This window comes from Molothrus aeneus, chromosome 1 (assembly GCF_037042795.1).
Source record: "Molothrus aeneus isolate 106 chromosome 1, BPBGC_Maene_1.0, whole genome shotgun sequence".
Lineage (NCBI taxonomy): Eukaryota > Metazoa > Chordata > Aves > Passeriformes > Icteridae > Molothrus > Molothrus aeneus.
Window position 1 is genome coordinate 152,355,715 of NC_089646.1, and position 19,869 is coordinate 152,375,583.

Here is a 19,869-nt window from a genome sequence, read left to right on the forward strand (position 1 = left end):
GGCAGGGCGCAGCGCTGCCGGGGACACCCCGGCCGATCCGTGGGGATCCCTCGAAGAATAAAAATCCCAATGGAGGGGAAAACCCGCAGGAAAAGGTGGGGAGAAGCCACCTGGATGGCGCCGATGCTCCCGGGAAGGGGGGCGGGTGGCCGTACACGTCCCGCATGCAGGGCTGCCCCCCACTCCCCCACCCCGGGACCCCCACCCCGAGTCCCGATGGGTGGGTGCGTGGTGGGAGGGAGGGAGTTTCAACTTCCCCTCCCCAAAATTCCAAAATTTCAGTGGGGACTTCATAATATTATTTTTTTTTTCTCTTTTTAAATATAAGCGGCGGGTTTGCTCTCTCCCCGCATGAGGAAAAAAAAAACAAAAAAAGGGGATCCCACCCCATCCCACCAGCCCGGCTCACATGAAGAAGTCAGCGGTGGCTTTCGGGGCGGCGGATGGGGAGGGCTCCCGCGGGAAGCCCCGGCCGGCCAACTTCTCATATTTTTCTTTGTACAGATCCCTTTCCTTGGCCAAGCGGGTCACCTCCTGCTTGAGCTGCTCCACCTGGCTCTGCAGTTGGCATTTCTCGTTCTCCAAGATGTGCCGTTGCTGGACCCGCTTGTAGCGGCAGGATTGAGCGTAGCCCCGGTTCTTCAAGGTCCTCCTCTTCTGCTTGAGGCGGATCACCTCCTCCTTGCTGAAGCCCCGCAGCTGCCGGTTCAGCTCCCGCACGGACATACTCACCAGCTGATCGTCGGAGAACCGGTCCTCCAGGCGTAGGTGGTGATGATGATGATGGTGATGGCCGGGATGGTGATGCGCGGCCGGCGGCAGCTCCTCACCCCCGAAGGGCTGAGGTCGGAAGGGCTCGTACCCTTGGTGGTGATGATGATGATGGTGAGGGGCACCGATCAACGCCTCCACCGCATCCTCCGGCGTCAGGTTGAGAGCTTCGGGGTTGAGGTGATGCTGGTAACCCGACATCCAGTACAGCTCCTCCAGCTGCTGTTTGGAGCCCAGGGAAGCGGCGGTGGTAGCCGGGGGGCCGGGGGCCGGTTGCCCACCGGGGCTGGGAGCGCAGAAGCTGGGCGAGGAAGGCACGGAGGAGCAGGGCGTGCTGAGCGGGGTGGACGACAGGGACCCGGCGGGCAGGCGGTGGCACAGCCGCTCCGCCTCCGCCGGCTCCTTCTTCACCTCGAACTTCATCAGGTCGAAATCGTTCACGTACTCGATGGCGAGGGGGCTCGTGGGCAGCTCCGCGCTCATGGCCAGCTCCGAGGCCATCTCAGTCCATGGAGGGACCGGGGGGGAGATCCCCCGGGCACCGCCGCTCACCGAGGGTCCCGCGGGCTCCGGGAGCCTCCTCCGAGCGGGCTCCGGCGAAAGCGGCTGCCCAGACCGGGCTCCGGGACCCTCCGATGGGGCTTTGCCGTGGGGTTCAGCGGGGCTCCGGGACCTTCGGACGGGGATCTGCTGCCGGGCACTGGGACCCTCCGAAGGGGCTCCGCTGCGGGGCTCAGCCGGGGACCGGGAACTCCCGACGGGACTTTGCGGTGGGATTCAGCCGGGCTACGGGACCTTCTGACGGAGCTCTGCGGCGGCGTTCAGCGGGGCTCCGGGACGCTCCGACCGGGATCCGCTGCGGGGCACAGCCGGGCTCCGGGGACTTTGCGGGGAGGTTCAGCGGCGTCCGAGATGGGGCTTTGCTGCGGGGCTCCGGGACCCTCCAACGGGGCTCAGCCGGGCTCCGGGGCTCGCCTCCGACGGACTTTGCGCTGCGGTTCAGCCGGGCTTCGAGACCCCCAGCCGGGGCTCCGCTGAGGGCTGCGGGGCAGCCACCTCTCTCCGTCGGGGCTCGGTTCTGCTGCTGCTCTCCGGGACCCTCCTCCGACCGCCACGGCTCTGCTCTCGGGCCAGGCGGGCTCCGCCGCTGCCTGCGGCCGGTTCCCAATGGCGAGGAGCGGGCAGCGCCCTGCCCGCCCCTTCCTGCCTCCCCTGGCACCTGCCCCGGCCCCACCTCCCCGGGCTCCGAGCCTTCTCCTGCCTCCTCCTCCTCCCGCCGGGACACGGCGCCCTGGGGGCGGGGGCCGCTCCCCTGCCCGCCCCTGCCCGCGACCGGCGCCGCCGCCGCCGGGAGCTCAATGGAACTCGCCGCTTTTTATACGGGGAAAACGAGGCACGGCCATGCCTACTGAGGCGAGGCTAAGCGCTTCCAGCCTATCAGCATCCCGAGAGCCCGCTTGGATTTTCATATCCCCATGGCAACGCCCCCGGGGCAGCTGTCAATCTCCGGAGGGGGGGAAGGCTCCGGGTACCCCCTGGACCCTCTCGGCCTGCGCATCCCAAGGTGGGGCTTCAGCTCCCACCCTCCGCCCCGAACTGAGTGTGGAGTGGGGAGAAACATCCTAGAAATCCTGATTTCCTGCTCCCCAAAAAGGGGAAATATCCGAAAAGGAGTTACTGAGCCTAAAATCGGGTTTGGTGCCACCTCGCTGAGGGATCACAGCATCGGAATGCAGCCCCTTCCCCACCTCAGGAACAGACCAGGATCCTTCCCGGAGCACTTCCATCCTTGCAGAAAGTAAAATAAATATAATTTTGAGGATTTTTCGATTTTCATAAGCTATTGGTGGTCAGGCTGCACCTGGTTTCAGAGGTGGCATCGCACCTAGCACAGGTGACATCCACACCTGACACATGAACGGGAGTGTCACCAGATGGAGGACCAGGATTGCCAGCCCAGTTCCTGGAAAAGGTGTCAGTGGCACACAGAGGCAGCAGGTCAGGGGGTGTTTGGGGTGCTCATGCCACCCCTGGATGAGGCCCTGGTTGGGATGTGGCCATGCTGCTCCATCTGCGACCTCACAGCTGCTGCAGCCTGGTGGGAACAGGACTGGGAAACTGAGGCACGGGGCAGTTGCCATGGAGTGGTCCCACCTAATCCCAAGGGATGAGCAGGTTCATCCCACAGAGTCTGGCAACACCCACCCACTCATCCCCTTGGGGTTCAGGATTGTCTCTGTTACCCACAGGATGCATCCTGGGTCCCACTGCATCCCAACCCAGCTGCATCCCACCCTACTGGATCCCACAGGCAGCTCCTTGGGATGTGGGGGGTGACATTCTCCTCATCCAGCCAATCCTGAATGGGGATTTGGGGACAGGAGACACTACTCTCCATGGCTGCTAACTGACTCTTTGGATATGGGGTCAAATTAATGCAAAAAAGGGTGTTTTTTGAGGATGAAAACCTTTATCCTGATGCAACTCCAGCAACTAAAATTGTTGCTTTTGCTGGATGTGGCCTCTGGGGAGGGTCCATCTTTCTGCTGCTAATTGGGTCAGGGCAAGGGGGGCATTTATTCCCCTTGGGAAGGGTCATGGATGCAACCAAAGCCCCAAACATGACCCCCATTCCCTGGTGATCCTGGATGTTATCCCATATAGGACACAGACATGCCACTTTGGAGTCCCCAAACTTGGGCATGACTTGAGGGAGGGGGCAAAGAAGTGGACAACAAAAAACCTTTTTTGTGGGGTGGTTTTAACCCTCTTTGCTTCATTGGGTCACCCTAAATCCATCATCATCCCACCTGTGTAGCAGGATACCGGGATCCCGCACTGGGAAAAGATGGGGTGCCACCTCCTTTCTCCTGGCACTACGATCCTCCCCAGAGCTGCTCCACCCTGGGGGCACCTGGCCCCCACCAGCAGCTGCCACCCAAGCTGGGACAGGAGCCACCAAGGGATTAGGACCGGGCCAGGCTCCAATGGGGCCGTGGCTCCCCGGTGACACCCCCGGGGTATTTTTAGGAAATGCCCGTGGCATGTCCCCAACCCTCCCGGCCACGCCGGGCCCGTCAGCTAAGTTTACTCACAGGCGGTCAAGTGACATAACCAGGTTGGTGGCCTCGGGATGGTGGCAGGATGGCGTCACCTTTCACTTTTAGAGCTCGTGTGCCCCATCACTCCTTAGAGCAGGGCTGGGTGCCCACCTGGGGCTGCCTCAGTTTCCCTGGATGGCACACAGCTCCCACTTGAGGTGTTGTTGCCTTGGGGACAGTGACCTCACCCCGCGGGAGGGTGTTATCCACCACAATGCACCCCATGGAGAGAGGGTGGGACCATCCTGGTGATGCTCCACCAGCACCTGCCTCACAACCCAGTGCTGCTGCAGGCTCAGGAATTTTGGGGCGGAGGGGGGAAATCACACTGGGAGGAGGATGAGGATGAGGATGAGGCTGAGGAGGAGGAGAAGGTGGAGAAGGAGGAGGGCAGGGAACAGCCACCCCGATGACAGGCAGAAAACTGATCCCGGCGGGTGACGTTCACCCGGCACCTGCTTCCCCGGCAGGGGACCAAGAGCGCTGCCAGCAGCACCTGCCACGGGAAGGTTTTTCCGGGAAATGTTTATGGAGCCCTCCAGAAACGCCACCCTGTGCCAACCTCCCAGTCGTGGCACCCCCCAGGGAATGCCCTTGGCGGGCAATGTCCCCGAGCCCAAGAGTGCACCCCTGGCTTCACAGCGAGGAGGGATAAATCCCATTGGAACCCACTGCCGAGGAATTGAGGATGTTGGAGACAGAGGGGGAACCCACCGGAGTTCAGTGACACCTCTCCAGGGGCCGCGTTTATCCCTGCTTGGAAATTAATCACCCCCAAGCAGAGCTTTAACGACAGCCGGCTGGAAATTCCAGTCCTCCCCGGGAAGGGAGCAGCGGTGCCGGGGTGCCGGTGGGCGGAGGAGCCACCGCTCCTCATTGCCTCCTTTAATTAGTGCAGCACAAGGATTATCCTCGTTAGGGATCCAGGGAAAACCAAAGCTCCCGGCCACCGCTGGACATCCCTGAGGATTCACAACAGCACCGTCTCCTCCAGGATGGTTTTTAGGGAATTTAGTTGGGTTTTTTTAGGATACCACCACATGAAGAATCATTGTTTCTGGATGAAAAGTTTTAATGATTAAAAAACCCAAGGATTTAGGGATCAGAGTGACTCCTCTACTGGATTTGTATGGATATTTGATGGGATGTTCATGCACTGCTGAAAAAAGAGGAAAGCCACAGGGAGGCTTTTCCATCCCAGGGGAGGAAACTCTTTTATTTACATATCAAAACACAGGAGTTAACAAAAGACATTTTCATATCAACAAAAACCACGATGTTTTTATTAAAAATCAACTCGTTGGACACACCCTGGGGCACAAGTGACATCCCAGGGTGAGGATCTGCTGGTCCTCCAGTGCCTGGGGGATGTTGTGGATTTGGGATGGTGACAAAACCCCTCCATGGGGGTCACTTGGTGAAGGGAACGCCCCTGTGGGGACCTGTTTGGGGGGTGAAGCCACTGCCCATTGGCATTTCCTACCCTGTCTCTGATCATACCTGGATCCTGCATCCCCAGGGAGCCCCAGTCCTTCCCAATTCCCTCTGATTCCTTTTCCCCACAGGATTTTGCCTGAGGGGCTGTAGATGAGCAAATCCCACGAATCACATCTGTGTGGGAGAACAGCACCTGCCACCCCAAAATCCCTTGGAAATTTTACTATGGATGCAAAACCCCATTGTTCCAGTGTTCCTTCACTCTGTTCCTGCTTGGATTTGGAGAGTCCCCAAAAACCCCCAAACCCTGGAGGAGTTGGCTTGGCTTTCCCAATGGAGCCCAAATCCCTGCTAGGATAGGGAGAGGAGGGGGTTGGGTGCAATTCAGGGAGACCCCAAAATGCAGATTGTGATCTCAGCACCACTCCAAACACATTTCCATGAGGGATGCTCTCAGCTCCAGGAAATCTCCTCCCAAAAGCAAGGGGATGGAGAGGGATGGGCTCATGGAATGGTGGGATCAAGGCTGTGGGGGCTTTACACTCATTACATCCCATCAAAGTGACTTGTCCCTGATACATCCCAACCTGGATGTGGAAATGTCACCTGATGGCATTAAACCACCCCAGGTCCCCCTGTCCTGTGCTTGTGGCTGGGACAGCACCGGAGGATGGATGGGGATGGGAACCTCTTCCCAGCCCCACAAGCATCCAAGGAGGTGGCAGCACTTTCCTTCAACAAACCATCTGAAAAGGTCATTTATTGGTCAATTCAAAGGTTCCAAACAAAACTGCTCCCCTGCAGGAACGAGCGGTGCATTCCCACGCTGCCGCACGGCTCCGTGTCCCAGTGACATCCCAGGAAAGCAAGAGGAGGAGGAGGGGGGTGCCATGTCTGGACATGGCATCCTGAGGTAGGTGCCAGGTCGTTCCCTGGCTCTCCAGTTCCTGAGCTGGTCGGCTGCCACAGGATTGGGATGGACTCACAGCCGGGGCTTGATCTGCAGCCGTTTCCCTGGAGGGAGGGAAGGGAATGGTGATGATGGGAAAGGGGGGGAACACAGCTGGATATTCCCAGGCTTCTCCTTGCCTGGTCATGGGAGGGGGTTAAACCACTGGGAAATCAGGAATGTGGGTGGTTTTCCACCCTGGCAGCACTCACTGGACTCACCGCTGCCACCCACAAGGGAGTTTTCAGAATCCTGTAGGGATGCCCTTGGGAACATTCTCCTCCTTTTGGCGTTGCCTGGAAAGGAAAGGAAGAAAAGAGGAGAAAGGCATTGAGGCTGACTCAGGTCACCTTGGGAATACCTTGGAATGCAGGTGGAGAAGTGTCCTAAGTTCCTCTTCTGCTTCACATCCCCCTTGGCCATGTCAAGGATGGAGGTGGCTCATTCCCCAAATCCCTGAGCATCCTCAGCTCCCTGCAAGTGGAACTCAGAGGTCGCTTCCCACCATGGAGCAGCAAATCTGCTGCAAAATTCCCAAGTTATGGATGAAAAAGAGAATTAAAAAGGATCCAAATCTTCCCACTGGTGAACATCAGGACCTGCTTTGGTGCTGGGATGGAGCCGTAAAGAGCTGAGCATCAGCAGTCATCCCCCCAAGCATTCCCAGCATCCATTTAGGATGCTCCAGGTGATGTCTTCTGCTTGCTGGAACATGGTGCTTCCTCCAAAGAGGGTTCTGGATGCTCATGTAGAGCCAAAACACCATGAAGTGCCTCTGGGAGGTGACCTCCATGTAGGACATGCATCGTCCCATGGACCAAGGTGATGGACAGAGTGAAATCCTTCTCCATTTCAACCACAATGTTGGGAGTACCTTTCTGCAGGTTCTCCTATTTTCCCTCTCCAAAGGGTTTGGAGAGGTGTTTATGGGCTTCCACGTACCTGAGTGATGGGTGGGAAGGAAAGTGGTGGCCACCTGGCCACCAAGATGAATGAGGATGGAAAAAAGTGAAGGTTTCCCAGAAGAAAAAGGACCCACAGGTTTAGTGGGAAAAGTTCCCCTTCATTTGGGACTAGTGGAGATGGAGAAGGTCATGGAGAAGATGGAGGGAATCCAGCCCAAACCCCCTCCAGATGTTCTGTTGCTCGTGCTCCTGCAAAATTCTGCATGGCACTTCCCAAACAATGAACCCAACCTGGAGGTGGGACCAAGGACACCTTCAAGCAGCCTTGAGAGCCCAAAGGAGAAAGTTTTTGGGGAAGGGGAGGCAGGACAGGTGACGACCCAACAACGGGGAGTCTCCAAGAGTTTTCCTTTGCTTTCCAACTTGGATAAACAAACTTGCTGGGAGTCAAAGTCGCGCTGGCAGTGATTCATCGCTCTGGAGTTAATTTATGGAAAATAAAGAGGGCTCATTTAGCACCTTTCCACCCTTAATATAACTCCCATACATCAGCGGGATGCATGGCAGACACGGCAGACCTGGATATTCCTCACCGGCAACGCAGCCGAATCCGGCTGGGATTTGGGAATGGTGACATGGAGCAAAACACCCTTGCATCCCCACCCTCCTAATTTTTCCCTTTGGCATCCAGCCAGGTGGTTTTTCCAGCTTGGGATCTGTGAATCCCAGGCTGGTTGCTGGAATGAGGGTCCGGAGCTGCTGGTTGTCACCTCAAGGGGTCAAAATCAGCAACTCCGCATTCCTGCCCCATGGTGTGAGTTCAATAGGAATGGTGGGAAAGGCTGAATTCCCTTTGGATGAGCCAGGGAAAACTTCCTTAGCTGATATCCGTGAGGCAGCTCAAAGCAGGTTTGATTACAGAAGTAGAAATATGGAATTTATTTCTTTGAGAGAAGAAGGAAAAAGGTGATTTTTAAATTGACCATAATTAACTTCCTGACTTTGGTACAGAGCGCACGGGGCCAAGATACTTCCAAAGTATCCATGCTTGATTTTCAACAGATTCCTTAAAAAAATCAAGGCAGGAATGAGAAAATGAACCCAAAATAGGTCGTGAGAGGGCTAAACTGGTTCCGTTTTTCCCCTTGGATGGAAGGAGATGGAGGAAGGATGGCGCAGCCAAGGGGTGAACACCACATCCCAAAAAACCCCCGGGAGGGAAAACCTGGACCAAACGGGGGTGTCACTCCACTCAACCCTGGCAAAGGAAAAGATATTTTTCCAGTTTTGTGCTTGGGAGATCCTGCAAATGGCGTGATCAATCTTGGGTCGCATCTCCAGCTCCTTCACTCTCTCCCCCCGTGCCGCCTTTCCCAGCATTCTGGGAGCGGCGCAATCCATCTTCCAAGGAACCAGGTATATAATTTCTAGTTAGCGAAAGCAACCCCTTTTTCATTCCAAAGATTGAACGGCTTCCAAAGGAGAGGAACTGAGGCCGGATCACGAGTTTTCCATCGAAACCCAGGCGGTTTTCGCTGAGCTTGTCAGGCTCGTCGGAGAATTAGGACTTCCAGCGCTCTTCCTCCTGATGGAAATCAACATTTATTTTGCCTAAGCCTAAGAAGGTGTCAGGCAGATGGAGAAACTTGCCACTCTTCTCCAGGAAAAAAGAGGGGAAAGGAGGAAATCTAATAGAAATATATTATCAAGTCTGAGGAGTGGACAGTGCAGTAAATCACACTTCAGGTGGCACCATTAGATTTTTCAATAAAACCTGGTTTTTCCCCCAGCCGGAGCCGAGAGGCTCCAGCTGCATCCAACGGGGAAGTTAAAACCAAATTTGTTTCATCCAGATGCTGATTCGAGAGGGATTGAAAGGGATTTCAAGGTGGGGAATCCGCTTGGATGAAGGGTGAAAGGAGGTGGGTCTGGGCCTGGGGCCGAAATCCTCTCCCTGCTCATCATTCCTGATCCATGAGGGATTAAAAACTGGGTTTCTCCACAAGGTGGGGAGGTGGAAGGCAGCTGGAGATGCCCCATCTCAGGGGTGAAGTTTCCCAAACCCCAAATCAGTGAGATACAGGGAATGACAACTCCCTTGCAGCTTTCCAAACTTTACCACCCAGCAGGAGAAAAGCTGGAATTTTGTTGGTTTCCCTTCCTTAATGACCTCCGGCCTGATGGAATGTTTGGTCTCCATTGTTCTCCTGATGCCACCAAAGGGTTTCATCCTGTCCTGCATCTTCCTCCAGGAAGGTTCAGAGCACGGAGATGAACCCCAGTATTTCCCTGCTGGATGCTCAAGGTTTAACACCATGAGGAGAAATTCCCTTCCAACACACTTTCCCTACTTATTCCCAGAAGAAAAATATCCCTTAACCCTTTCCGGGACACCTTAGGGGAGTCCAGAGGCTGAATCTGCCTTGGAAAGGTCTCTTCCTTTCATTGCCAAAGTCTCCTGGAGAAACTTGAGCTGGGAGATGCCTTTATATATTTTTTTAAAATTTTTTTTTAATTAAATAAAACTTGACAACAGAAGATGGGGTGGAAAGCCCAGCAGCAAGGGCTGCATCCCAGAATTTCTCACAAATTTCTCATTTCCACATGGTTTTTCATGTGGAAAAAGCATATGGGGAGGGTTGGATCTCCTTGGCTCCATCCTGCACTGAATCCATGTGGTGACAACCTGCACTAGAAACTCATCCTGCTGCTCTTCCACCCCAACCTTCTGCCACACGTGAATGAGACCCTAAAAACTGAGTCTAAATGCACCCATCCCTCAAGCAGGACAACATGGATCCATCAAATTTCTTCATGGAAAAGGGTTGCCAGACATTGGAAGGGGCTGTCCAGGGAGGTTTGGACTCCCTGTCCCTGGAGATGTCCAAGGATTGACTGGATGTGGCACTCAGGGCTCTGGTCTGGTGACAAAGTGAGGATTGGTCACAAGTTGAACTTGATGATCTTAGAGGTCTTTTCCAACCTTAATGATTCTGTGATCCCTCCTCATGTCCTGGTGGCCCTGAGTAGCTCCCAAAGTTAGAAACTTCACTGTGATTTAATTTCCTCATTGCAAAGTGTCCAATTTAGGACCTACCAAGTCTCACTCCTTTACCAGAAACTGCAGTAATTTTCTTCCATATTGATTTTTTGCCCATTTTTTCATGGAATCCTAAAAGGGTTTGTGTTGGAAGGGACCTTAAGGACCAATTCCCATGGGCAGGGACATCTTCCACTAGTCCGGGTTGCTCCAAGCCTCATCCAAACTGGCCTTGAACACGTCCAGGCATGAGGCATCCACAACTTCTCTGGAAAACCTGTGTCAAGGCCTCACCACCCTGGAGATGTTTGTGACCACACAGACAAACCAGTTCCCTGTATTTTATCCCCATTGCTTCCTCCCAAAAGGAACAAACTGCACCAAGTCCTGCTGGGGTCAAAGTGATGCCAGCTCCTGTTATTCCAGGACAATTCCCTCATGCACAAGCCCTCCAACCGCAACCATGCAGGGAAAGCTCCAGGGCATCTTCTGCCACTGACTCAACTGATCAAAGGCTTGGTTGCCTCGGCTACCAAAAAAAGTTCTGGAGCAATGATCTGCTGGCAGAAGAAGCACCAAAGGAGATGCTGAAGGCAATGAAGATCCCATGGGACCCAAGGGGGACTGCCACATCCACATGGAAAGCAGCAGCACTGGATATGTCCCAAATTAAATTGGGATTGTCCTGTGCAGGACCAGGAGTTGGACTTGACAGTCCCTTCTAAACTGAGATATTCTCCAATTCTCAGATTCCTGGAGCTGGGATTGGTTGGATCAAGCCCCGCCACCAAGGCAGCGGGGACAGCAGCAGTTCCGTGCTGGGGTCATCTCAACCACAGTGATGAAAGAGGCGAAAACCCACAAAATTCCCAAACTTATCCCTCCTGAAGTAGAAGCCGTAAACAAACCCAGAAGCCGCCGCCACACCTCCCCGAATTCCTCGGAAGCCGAGGCGGTTGAGCGTGCTCAGCGGAGCCGTTAAAAAAGACTGGAGCGAGCATCTTCCATTAACGTTACGACCGTGAAATATGACAATAAAATGACGGCCGTATGGTCCCAAATTTGCAGCCCGCCGAGCTGCTCGGGGTTTATCGTCACTCAAACGTGCAGAGAGCTGTAAAATGTTTACAGAAAGGGTCGTTTGCGGCTATAAAATCCTCTTTTCTCTCCTAAACAAGGCTGAGTGGAGCCATTTACAAAGCCCAGAATGTTCATCGGGGGAGAGGGGAACATCTGTTCTCTCCAGGAGTTTGCAGTGATCTTCTCGAACAAATTAACTAAAATGGGTGCTTTCTAATTAAATTAGCACTCGATTGGAATGGTTTGCATTGGTGCAATTAGCGCAAGGAGGCCAGTTAGGCTCCAGCACAGGCGATTTAACTGGAAGGTGAAATATGGAAAAGCCCATTACCTGGAAAACAGGAGTTGGAGGGGCAGGGAAGCCTGTTCTCCCTCCAGCTCCATGCTCCTGGGTGGATAACACAAGGTGAAGGATGGGATGCCACCAAACCCACTCTTCCCATTTGGGATGCTCAGCTGGGAGCAGTTGGCTGTCCCTGTGCTGCACGGATTGGCTTTTTGGAGGATGCTTGGAAAGTACCAGCTCCCTCAAATTACAGAATCCCAGAATCATTTCGATTGGAAAAGACCTCCGAGATCAACCTTTACCCAATCACTACCTTGTCAACAAATCACTCTTCCAACCCCGATTTCCAGGCTCCTCTGGAGGGTTGGGAACACGCCAGTGGCTCTGCTCCATGCACGCAAAACACATCCCTCCTTTCCAGTCCCCTTTCCCTATATCCTGAACCCAGACCCCCACTGAGACCCTGCAAGCTCATGCTGTTGCCCACGCTGGTCCTTAAAGGTCATCTCCAAACTCCCTCCCTGCCCCTCCCGTGTTTTTACTCGTTCCTCTTGCATTTCCCAGGATTAAAAGGGCATTTTCTCCAATTGTGACCGTTTAACCAAGGAATTAATCTCATTCCTTAATGACAACCTGTCCTCCTCCTTATTTACCATCCCCATAATTTGTGTGTCAACTTCAGGCTTCACAAGCACAAACCCAATGTTATCGCTGGCACAGCTGCCCAGATCCCACCCCCAAATCCCACCACAGACTCCAGCTATTTCCTGGAGGAAGAGAGCTACGCAAGGACTCATCCTGACCACCCTCTCAGCTCCAAACTCAATCTCAGGATCAACAAATATTCTGAAGGAATACAGGAATATTGGAAGGGATCCACAAGGATCATGGAGTCCAGTCCAAGTGACGTGGCCACCACAAAGCATTTGGTCCTTTAGAAGCATCAGTCCCATGTTCTCTTAGGATGGTGGCCAGGGCTCCTCTTATCCCATTGGATTTGGGTGTTTCCGGGGGCTGCTGTGCCCTGAAATCCCTTGGCTGGGATTAAGATGAAACCCAAGGATGGGCAAAACCCATGGATCAACATTCCCATGTCCAGACTCGGCACGTCATCTCTTTGGCCGGGAAAATTGCTTCATCATCAGATGATTTTACAGCCATCTGCAATTTCTTTGGTTTTCCTTTCTAATGGATCCTCCAGGATCTGTTTTCCCAATTCCATGAGCCTCCCTGGGCAAAGGAGCACAGAGGGATGAGTGCCCAGATCTCGTAGCTGCCAGCTTCACCCAGCCTTCCTGATAACATTTCCAAATGAACCAGCTCCTCCTCCTCATCCTCCCACCCAAAACGCCTGGAAATCATCCTCCCTTGTATGCACACACTAGAATTAAGAAGAAAAGGATGCCCTTGCTCCTGAGTTACTCCTGGCTGCCAAGTGTATTCCAAGGCATTTTAACAGTCTTCTTGTCCATTAATGAATTGTTCCAACTTCATCATGGAGACAAAAATCCTGGTTAAGCTGCTGCTTTGGGAATACTTCCTGAGATCACAAAGGAGTTGAACCAGGGCTAAGGAAGAGGAAGAAGGGGAGAAGAAATCCCTGGAAAGGGAAGCTGAGTGTTTCACTCCGTGTTGTGGAGAGGAATATTCCCAGCTGGGATGGTCCCCTCGCTGTGTCCACCACACTGTGGCTCAACAGCACCCGCGCTCATCTCTGACTTCGGGAATATGTTGCTAATCCTGGGAATTCTCCTTCCGACAGCATTAAGGCATGTCAGCCCTCCCTGGCTTGAAGTGGCTGAGCCAGGCACAGCCTCGCAGATCCTTATGGATGATCCTGTAAATGCTTCAGCCTGGCTTTTGCAACGGAATTCATCCCTTACCCCAGTGGGATCCTGCTCCGGCTGCATGGAAAGCAGGGATCAAAGATGGGAAAGGCTCACACTGAACCAAATCTTGTGCCAGCAGAGCTGGCAACGGGAATTTCATTGTTACTCCCACAAAATATTGTGATTTCTGAGCCCATTCCTGGATGGTGCTCTGAGATGAAGCTGCACATCTCTCCAGAGAAGGATGGGAGAGGAAAAGGGAAATGTGGAGCATCAACCAGCCAAAAACCTCCCACTCAGAGCTGGGAAGAATCAGGCACAATCCCGGCCTCACCATCTCCATCACCTCTGCTGCTGGGGGTACATCCCTGGAGCACCCCAAAATCCCATCCCTTTAGGGATTTTCCCATGGAAGAGCTGAAAGAGGAGAGGAGGAACCAAGGAGAACACTGGAGAAGCAGAAGCTGCTTGCTCTCATGTGGCAGAATTCCTAAAAAGTTCTGCTCATCTTAAACCACATTTTCCAAAAATTTTACTGACTTCCGAAGTGAATAATCTCATACTAACAGCTCTTCCTTCAAATTTCCAACCTGCAAACACTCCGCCCCACCTCCCATTGGAATGGTTTTTTTTTTTTGGAAACTTCCAAGCTATTTCCTGCTGGGAAACAGGTGTGATGGATGGTCCAGAGGTCCTCCAGAGGCAGAGTATCCTTGCATCCCATTAAACACCTTCTCTATAGGGCAGTGATGTGATTCCATCATGGAAATGAGACCAGATTCATCATTGGATAATTTACAGGATAAGGAAGGAGCTGATAAAATAAGGGGACAAAGTCCTGACACACAATTTTGGGAACAGACACAAGGATTTGTGCCCAGATGGGAATCCTGACTGCCATCCCAGTTTGGACTCCCAGTCTTAACTGGTTTGGTGACTCACAAAGAACATGGATCCCATCAAAACCCATGGAGAACAACAGAGAATAACTTTTTTTTTCTTGGAAAACCAGAGCAGCTCCAAGCAGAGGATGTGATTCCTACCTGGTTCATCCTCTGGCTCGTCCTCATCCCCCTCCTCTTTGCAGCCCAGGGAACCAGGAGATTCTGGGGATCGGAGGGAGATGAAGGATGGCAGCTTTTGCAGGCAGCTACTTGGCTTGGGCTCCTCCTCTTTCCAAAACTTCACCTCTTGCTCTGCACTGGAGGGTCCAGGAATTTCCCCATCATCCTGGAGCTGAGCTGGATCATTCCTGCAGGAATGGGAAAAACAATAAGGAAAAGTAAAACAATCCCACTTGGGAATGCTGGACAGGGCATCATGTGCAATGGAAGAAGCTTGGAGCTCCCAGGTCCCCATCCAAGGCCATGCTGTATCCCTGATTTCCCTGGAGCCAGCACAGATTCAGCCGGAGTTTCCCCCTCCCCACCTGGATTCCCTGTCGTGCACTTCCCTGCAAGGTTCCCAGCTCCTCAGTTTCTTGTGGAGGTGCTGAGCTCCTGTTTGTGATCAAGCAGAGGGAAGGGGAGATGGAAGGCGTGGGGATCTGGGATGGCTTGGAGGTGTCCTGCTGGGCTTGGCTCATTCCCAGCCCTGCCACTCTCTTCCAAGCTAACTTGACACTCCAGCTCCTTTGACATCTCCCATGACGGTGCCAATAAAGGAAAAAAAAACCCTCTGGAGCAGCTTCCAAGCTGGGGCGTGCTCCCTTCCCAGCGGAGGATGCCAGGAGCCTCCCAACCAGGCAGGCCTGCACTCATTCCTCCTTCCCTAAAAAGAGCAAGGAGCTATTTTACACCTCGTTCACACCGGGAACGTGAGCTGGGTGTCATTCCAAGGCTCTTCTGTCACCAGGGATAAGTTCGGAGAACCCGCGGAGCTGCTCGTCCCCCTCTGCTACCTTACAAGGCAGGGCCAGGATGAGGCCCAGGCCCAGACCATGGAGGATTCCAGGAGCATGGACCAGCCTGGCAAAGCTCCCATGTCCCTCCCTTTCCATCCCACCTTCACTACCATCTCCCACTGCAAAAAGCCATGGAGAAGCCACACACCCAAATCCATTCTTCCTCCTCCCACTGAGCAGAACTTGGAGATTTTGGCTTTTAAAGCCAAATTTCCATTTGGCTTTAGTTTTAATTCTATTGGGATGTTGTTGTCCTGCACACAGGACTTGAGAGTGAGGGCAGAGGGTGTGCCAAGCTCAGGAAAATCCATCTCCCTGTGAGGATGAGGATGAGGATGGACACATCCATCATCAGCCTGTGGCTCCATCCCAGCACCCAAAAACATCAGGAAGAGCTGAGAGAGCTTCCAAGGATTAACCAAGGGCCCAGCTCAGCACTAAACTTTTCCAAAGCCTCTTATCTCCATGTCCATCCCCATTTCTGATTCTCCAGCCCCTCCATGCCATGGAGAGGGCTCAGCTCTGCTCTCCAACATGGATGTAAGTAAGAGGGATGATGTTTTCCAGTTTCCCACATAACTATGAATAACCTGGACCCACTTTCAGCAGTGGACTCTCGATCAGGACTCCTCCATCTCCAAGAGGAAGGTCTACAAAAGCCTCAAGGGTTCCTGGAGGTGCTAAAGCCCTGGATGGCACATTCCTAAGTGTGAATTCCCTCTTTCCATCAGCTCTTCCTCAAGTATGGACACTGCCCATCCCAGAGGTGGCTCCATCAGAAAACACCACAGTGACCCACACCAATGCATCTTAAAATAAACCGGGATACAGACAGAACATGCCTGGAAGAGGAAAAATATGGAGCAGGTTGGAAAGAAAACTGTTAAATGAAGCAAAATGAGCTCTCTCCTACCTCCCTGATGCCTCCTGGATCCGTCTCCACTTGGAAGGGGGATTGTTGTGGTCTCCATCACCTCCAACCTGCTGTGGGTGACGTCTCTTCTGGGGGTGCAGGAGTTTGCACCGGGCACCCTTGGGGCAGACTCCTTTCTTGGCAAAGTCGGGACAAACCAGCGTGTGCTTCTTCTTGCACTACCAAGGAAAGAGGAAGCAGAGTTGGAAAAGGCAGAGAAAACCCTGTGGGAGCACAGGAATCCACAGCTGAGCTCCTTCAGGTGGCACCAACACCTTGCTAAAGGGAGAGAGGGATGTGTCAGTGTTTCCTTCTCCATATCAAAACAATATTCCAAGAAAAAATACTACTAAAAATAATATTCTAATCTGGTACGTTCCACACCTGCCCACGGTTTTCCAAGTGCTTGATTTTATGGATTCAAACCACCAAAGCCTTAACAGCAGTGATTTACCCCTGAAGAAGTCCCAAGGAGGTTATTTGGGCTGGAGAAGCTGGTTTTGGAGACAACACAGGATTTTATTGTCCCAGACATGCTTGGGACTTGGGAAAGAGCAGGAAAGAGCTGGAACAAAATCCTTTTAGGACTTATCCCAAAGGATTGCTGCCTGGACCAGCTTTCTGAGGAGGATGGATGAGGGCTGGAGCTCAACCTGCTCTTCCCAAGGCTTGGTTGATGCTCCCCATCCAGGGAAGCTCAGTGTGCCCATGGAATGGGGCTGTTAAAATAGCAGCATTGAGATGTTCATCCCTAAAAATGCTCCTGCACTCCCAGCTCTGGATTTTGGCAGCTCCCAGCAGTGGTTCTGGTGAGAGCAAGGTGTCATCAGTGTCCCAGAGCTTTCCCACAAGGTTTTCTGCTGGGAAATGGCACTTTTTGGCAGTGGGAAAGGCAGTGGGAAAGGCAGGCAGGGAAGAGGAGATGCCTTCAGCTGGGATTTCTATCTGGGTTCTTGGGAATGAAGGTGGGAGGAAGGAAAAAGAACAGACTCTCTCTAATCTCTGTTCCCAGCAATCCAGAGAGCTCATCCCAGCATATCCCAAGGGATGAAAGGTGGGAGCAAGTCCTGGGCCCTTCTTAGTCCCATGTGGACCCACTCCCACCCAGGATGCTCCATCCTAACCAGTTTGGCTTTTGCATCACATTGTGACATCCATGGAGAGACAACCCAACACACGTGGCACAACCAAAAATTCCCAACTCCAAGATCCATTCCCTTGTAGACCTGCAGGAGAAATGTGGGTCCTTCCACATTCGGATGCCCAAGCATCCCATTCCTTCATGCTACAGACACTCAGATTTTGGGGAAAATGAGATAAATCCATGGGGAAATAAACACAGGGAGGGTTTCAACACCACCGTTCTGGCTTGCTTATAAAAATCTATTCTGCTGACAATGGGGGATGGAGGTCAGTTCCTGCCCTTTTAATGCAACTTTACTTTGGGGACAGAGGAGCAGCTCCCCGTGCTGACCTTTGGGATTAAGCAGGATTCCTGCCGAGCTCTCTCCTTGAAAAGCAGAAGGATTTGGCAGCTCCATCACCCGAGGCTGAGCGCTGAAGTCGGTGGCGGAGCAAGGAGCTCGTGTGCTGGAGGCTGGGGATGGTGCTGAGCAGCAGGGGGGCTGGGATCCACATGGACACACGGATATGGGCTCAATGTGGGGGACAGCTCAGTGATAGTGCTGCTTTTCCATAAAAAAGACATTTAAAACTCCCACTCCTATGATTTTGCACCTCTTATTTCAAGGAGCTGGAATGGGAAGTAACTCTACAACCAACGGGCAACCTGGAAGTAGAGTTGGGTCTGAACAGTGCCTGGCTTTGCCATTACTCCCAGATCCTGTGTTTTATAGGAATGTGGAATGCTTCGGGTTGGAAGGGACTTAGAAATCATCTTGTTCCACCCCCCTGTCATGGGCAGGAACACCTTCCCTATCCCAGATTTTGCTTCCAGCGCTGTCCAACCTGGCCTTGGGCACTTCCAGGGATGGGGCAGCCACAGCTTCTATAGGAAACCGGTGCCAGTGCCTCATCACCCTCACAGGGAAGGATTTCTTCCCAATATCGCATCTAACCCTGCCCTCTGGCAGTGGGAAACCATTGTCCCTTTTCCTGGTACTCCATCCCTCATCCGAAGTCCCTCTACAGCTCTCTTGGAGCCCATTTAGACACTGGCAGAGACTCTAAGGTCCCTCTGGAACCTTCTTGTCTCTAGGCTGGACATTCCCAGCTCTCCCAGACTGTCTCCACAAGGTATTTTCTTCATTTTCTCATTCCACAAGATATTTTCTTCATTTCCTCATTTTACCTGCAGACAGGATACATTCTGGACCAAAGAGAAACATTTGGAAAAGGCAGCAACCAGACAGGAATTCAAACACAGGAATTTCTCCCAAAATATTAGCAAGCAGAAAAGCGAATCCCTCAACCTGGTAACCTCTTTTAAAATAAATGGGACAAAATTAGAGAAGAGAAAAAAATAAAGGAACACCCTATTAGGGATTGAAGACTGGGATGAATGCACGGGCAGACCTTCCAAGCCCACCTGGAAGGGACAATCCCAGTGGAGCACAAGATTGTGGGATGGGCCTTGGTGCCAGGTCCTGGTCTGACCATCCACAGTGCCTGGAATCACAGAATATCCTGAGTTGAAAGGGACTCCCAAGGATCATCAAGTCCAAATTCTGTCTCTGCCCTGCATGATCCCTGAAAAGGATCTGAAATCCTCTTCTGTAAAGGGGTTTCCAGCACAAAATCGACTTGAAAAGAAGAAGAGCAGGAAAAAAAGAGCCCTGACCTCAAAAAGCCACATGGATGCATCCCTGCTACATCGAGGAATTATGCTATTTTGGGAAAAGGCCAAGACTGTTCCTTCCCAGCAGGGCACCAATTACGGGGTGGGACAGTGCCATGATCCCGACTGGGCACCGGGATCAGGATGTGCCATGTCCCCAGTGCTCCACCCAGCCCCAGCCTCCAAGTGAATCCTTGGAGCAGCCCATGTTTATTGGCTCCATGGTAAAAAGATACTTAATAAAGAAAACAAACCGTGTGCGACTAATCCCGGGGCTGCTTCCCCAGCTCGGGTTTCTAATGGCTTTTCCACACCGTTCCCAGCACTCCGTCCCTTCTTCCGCAAGGCCCCATCCATCCTCGCTGTCCCACAGCTGGGCTGGTGAGGCTGGAATTGCCTCTGGAGGCTGGAAAAGCCCCTTCTGTTTATTTACAGTAGCTCTCCTGCTCCTGCCAGATCCGACGTGCCAGGGCTGGGTTTCCACAGGGAATTTTGCTGCCGGCCATGCGTCAGCTGGGGTGAAGCCGAGCGGGGCTGTGGGGTGGTGCTGGGGGTCATCTGATCCCTGACACCTGTTGGGGTGGCTAATTATACCCCCCCGGGACCCCCGCCAGACCACAGGTTGGGCCATAAAAAGGGAAAAAACTCTGGTCCCTTCCACCGGAGAGATGAGAAAACCCCAGAGAATCCCTAAAAAGCCGCAGGGAGGAATCTCACCCCACTCTGGCTCCTCACCAACATCCCCATGGGCATGTCCCAGTCCCAGTCTCCCCGCTGTGGGGTTCCCCCCACAGCCTGTCCAGCAATGGTGCCCAGGGTTGGGATGGTGCCCAGCTGGCAGATCTCATATCCAGGACT

At 53.1% G+C, this 19,869-nt stretch overlaps 3 protein-coding genes across 4 annotated transcripts in view; 1 reads left to right on the top strand and 2 right to left on the bottom strand.

The window, feature by feature from the left end:
- Nucleotides 1-405: 405 nt before the first annotated feature.
- MAFA (MAF bZIP transcription factor A) lies at nucleotides 406-1,272 on the bottom strand. Its single transcript, XM_066548669.1, has one exon. The coding sequence runs from the start codon at nucleotides 1,270-1,272 to the stop codon at nucleotides 406-408; it is 867 nt and encodes a 288-aa protein (XP_066404766.1).
- A 134-nt stretch (nucleotides 1,273-1,406) lies between these two features.
- On the top strand, nucleotides 1,407-2,183 carry LOC136556758 (cuticle collagen 13-like). The gene has a single exon (XM_066550176.1). The coding sequence runs from the start codon at nucleotides 1,407-1,409 to the stop codon at nucleotides 2,181-2,183; it is 777 nt and encodes a 258-aa protein (XP_066406273.1).
- Nucleotides 2,184-5,060: 2,877 nt separating this feature from the next.
- ZC3H3 (zinc finger CCCH-type containing 3) overlaps nucleotides 5,061-19,869 on the bottom strand; it is a 127,253-nt gene continuing 112,444 nt past the window's right edge. Inside the window, exons 10-13 of one of the 2 annotated variants that reach the window (XM_066567024.1) lie at nucleotides 16,215-16,393; nucleotides 14,442-14,650; nucleotides 6,480-6,554; nucleotides 5,061-6,323 (exon numbers count right to left, since the gene is read on the bottom strand). In XM_066567024.1, the coding sequence (XP_066423121.1) occupies nucleotides 6,292-6,323; nucleotides 6,480-6,554; nucleotides 14,442-14,650; nucleotides 16,215-16,393 (495 nt within the window). In that variant the 3' untranslated portion in view covers nucleotides 5,061-6,291. Of the gene's footprint in view, nucleotides 6,324-6,470; nucleotides 6,555-14,441; nucleotides 14,651-16,214; nucleotides 16,394-19,869 lie in introns of both variants that reach the window. The other variant, XM_066567016.1, reaches the window with a different exon arrangement.

What these genes read in the sequence shown, in the direction of transcription:
- MAFA (XM_066548669.1), bottom strand. Translation starts at nt 1,272, where the DNA reads ATGGCCTCGGAGCTGGCCATGAGCGCGGAGCTGCCCACGAGCCCCCTC.
- LOC136556758 (XM_066550176.1), top strand. Translation starts at nt 1,407, where the DNA reads ATGGGGCTTTGCCGTGGGGTTCAGCGGGGCTCCGGGACCTTCGGACGG.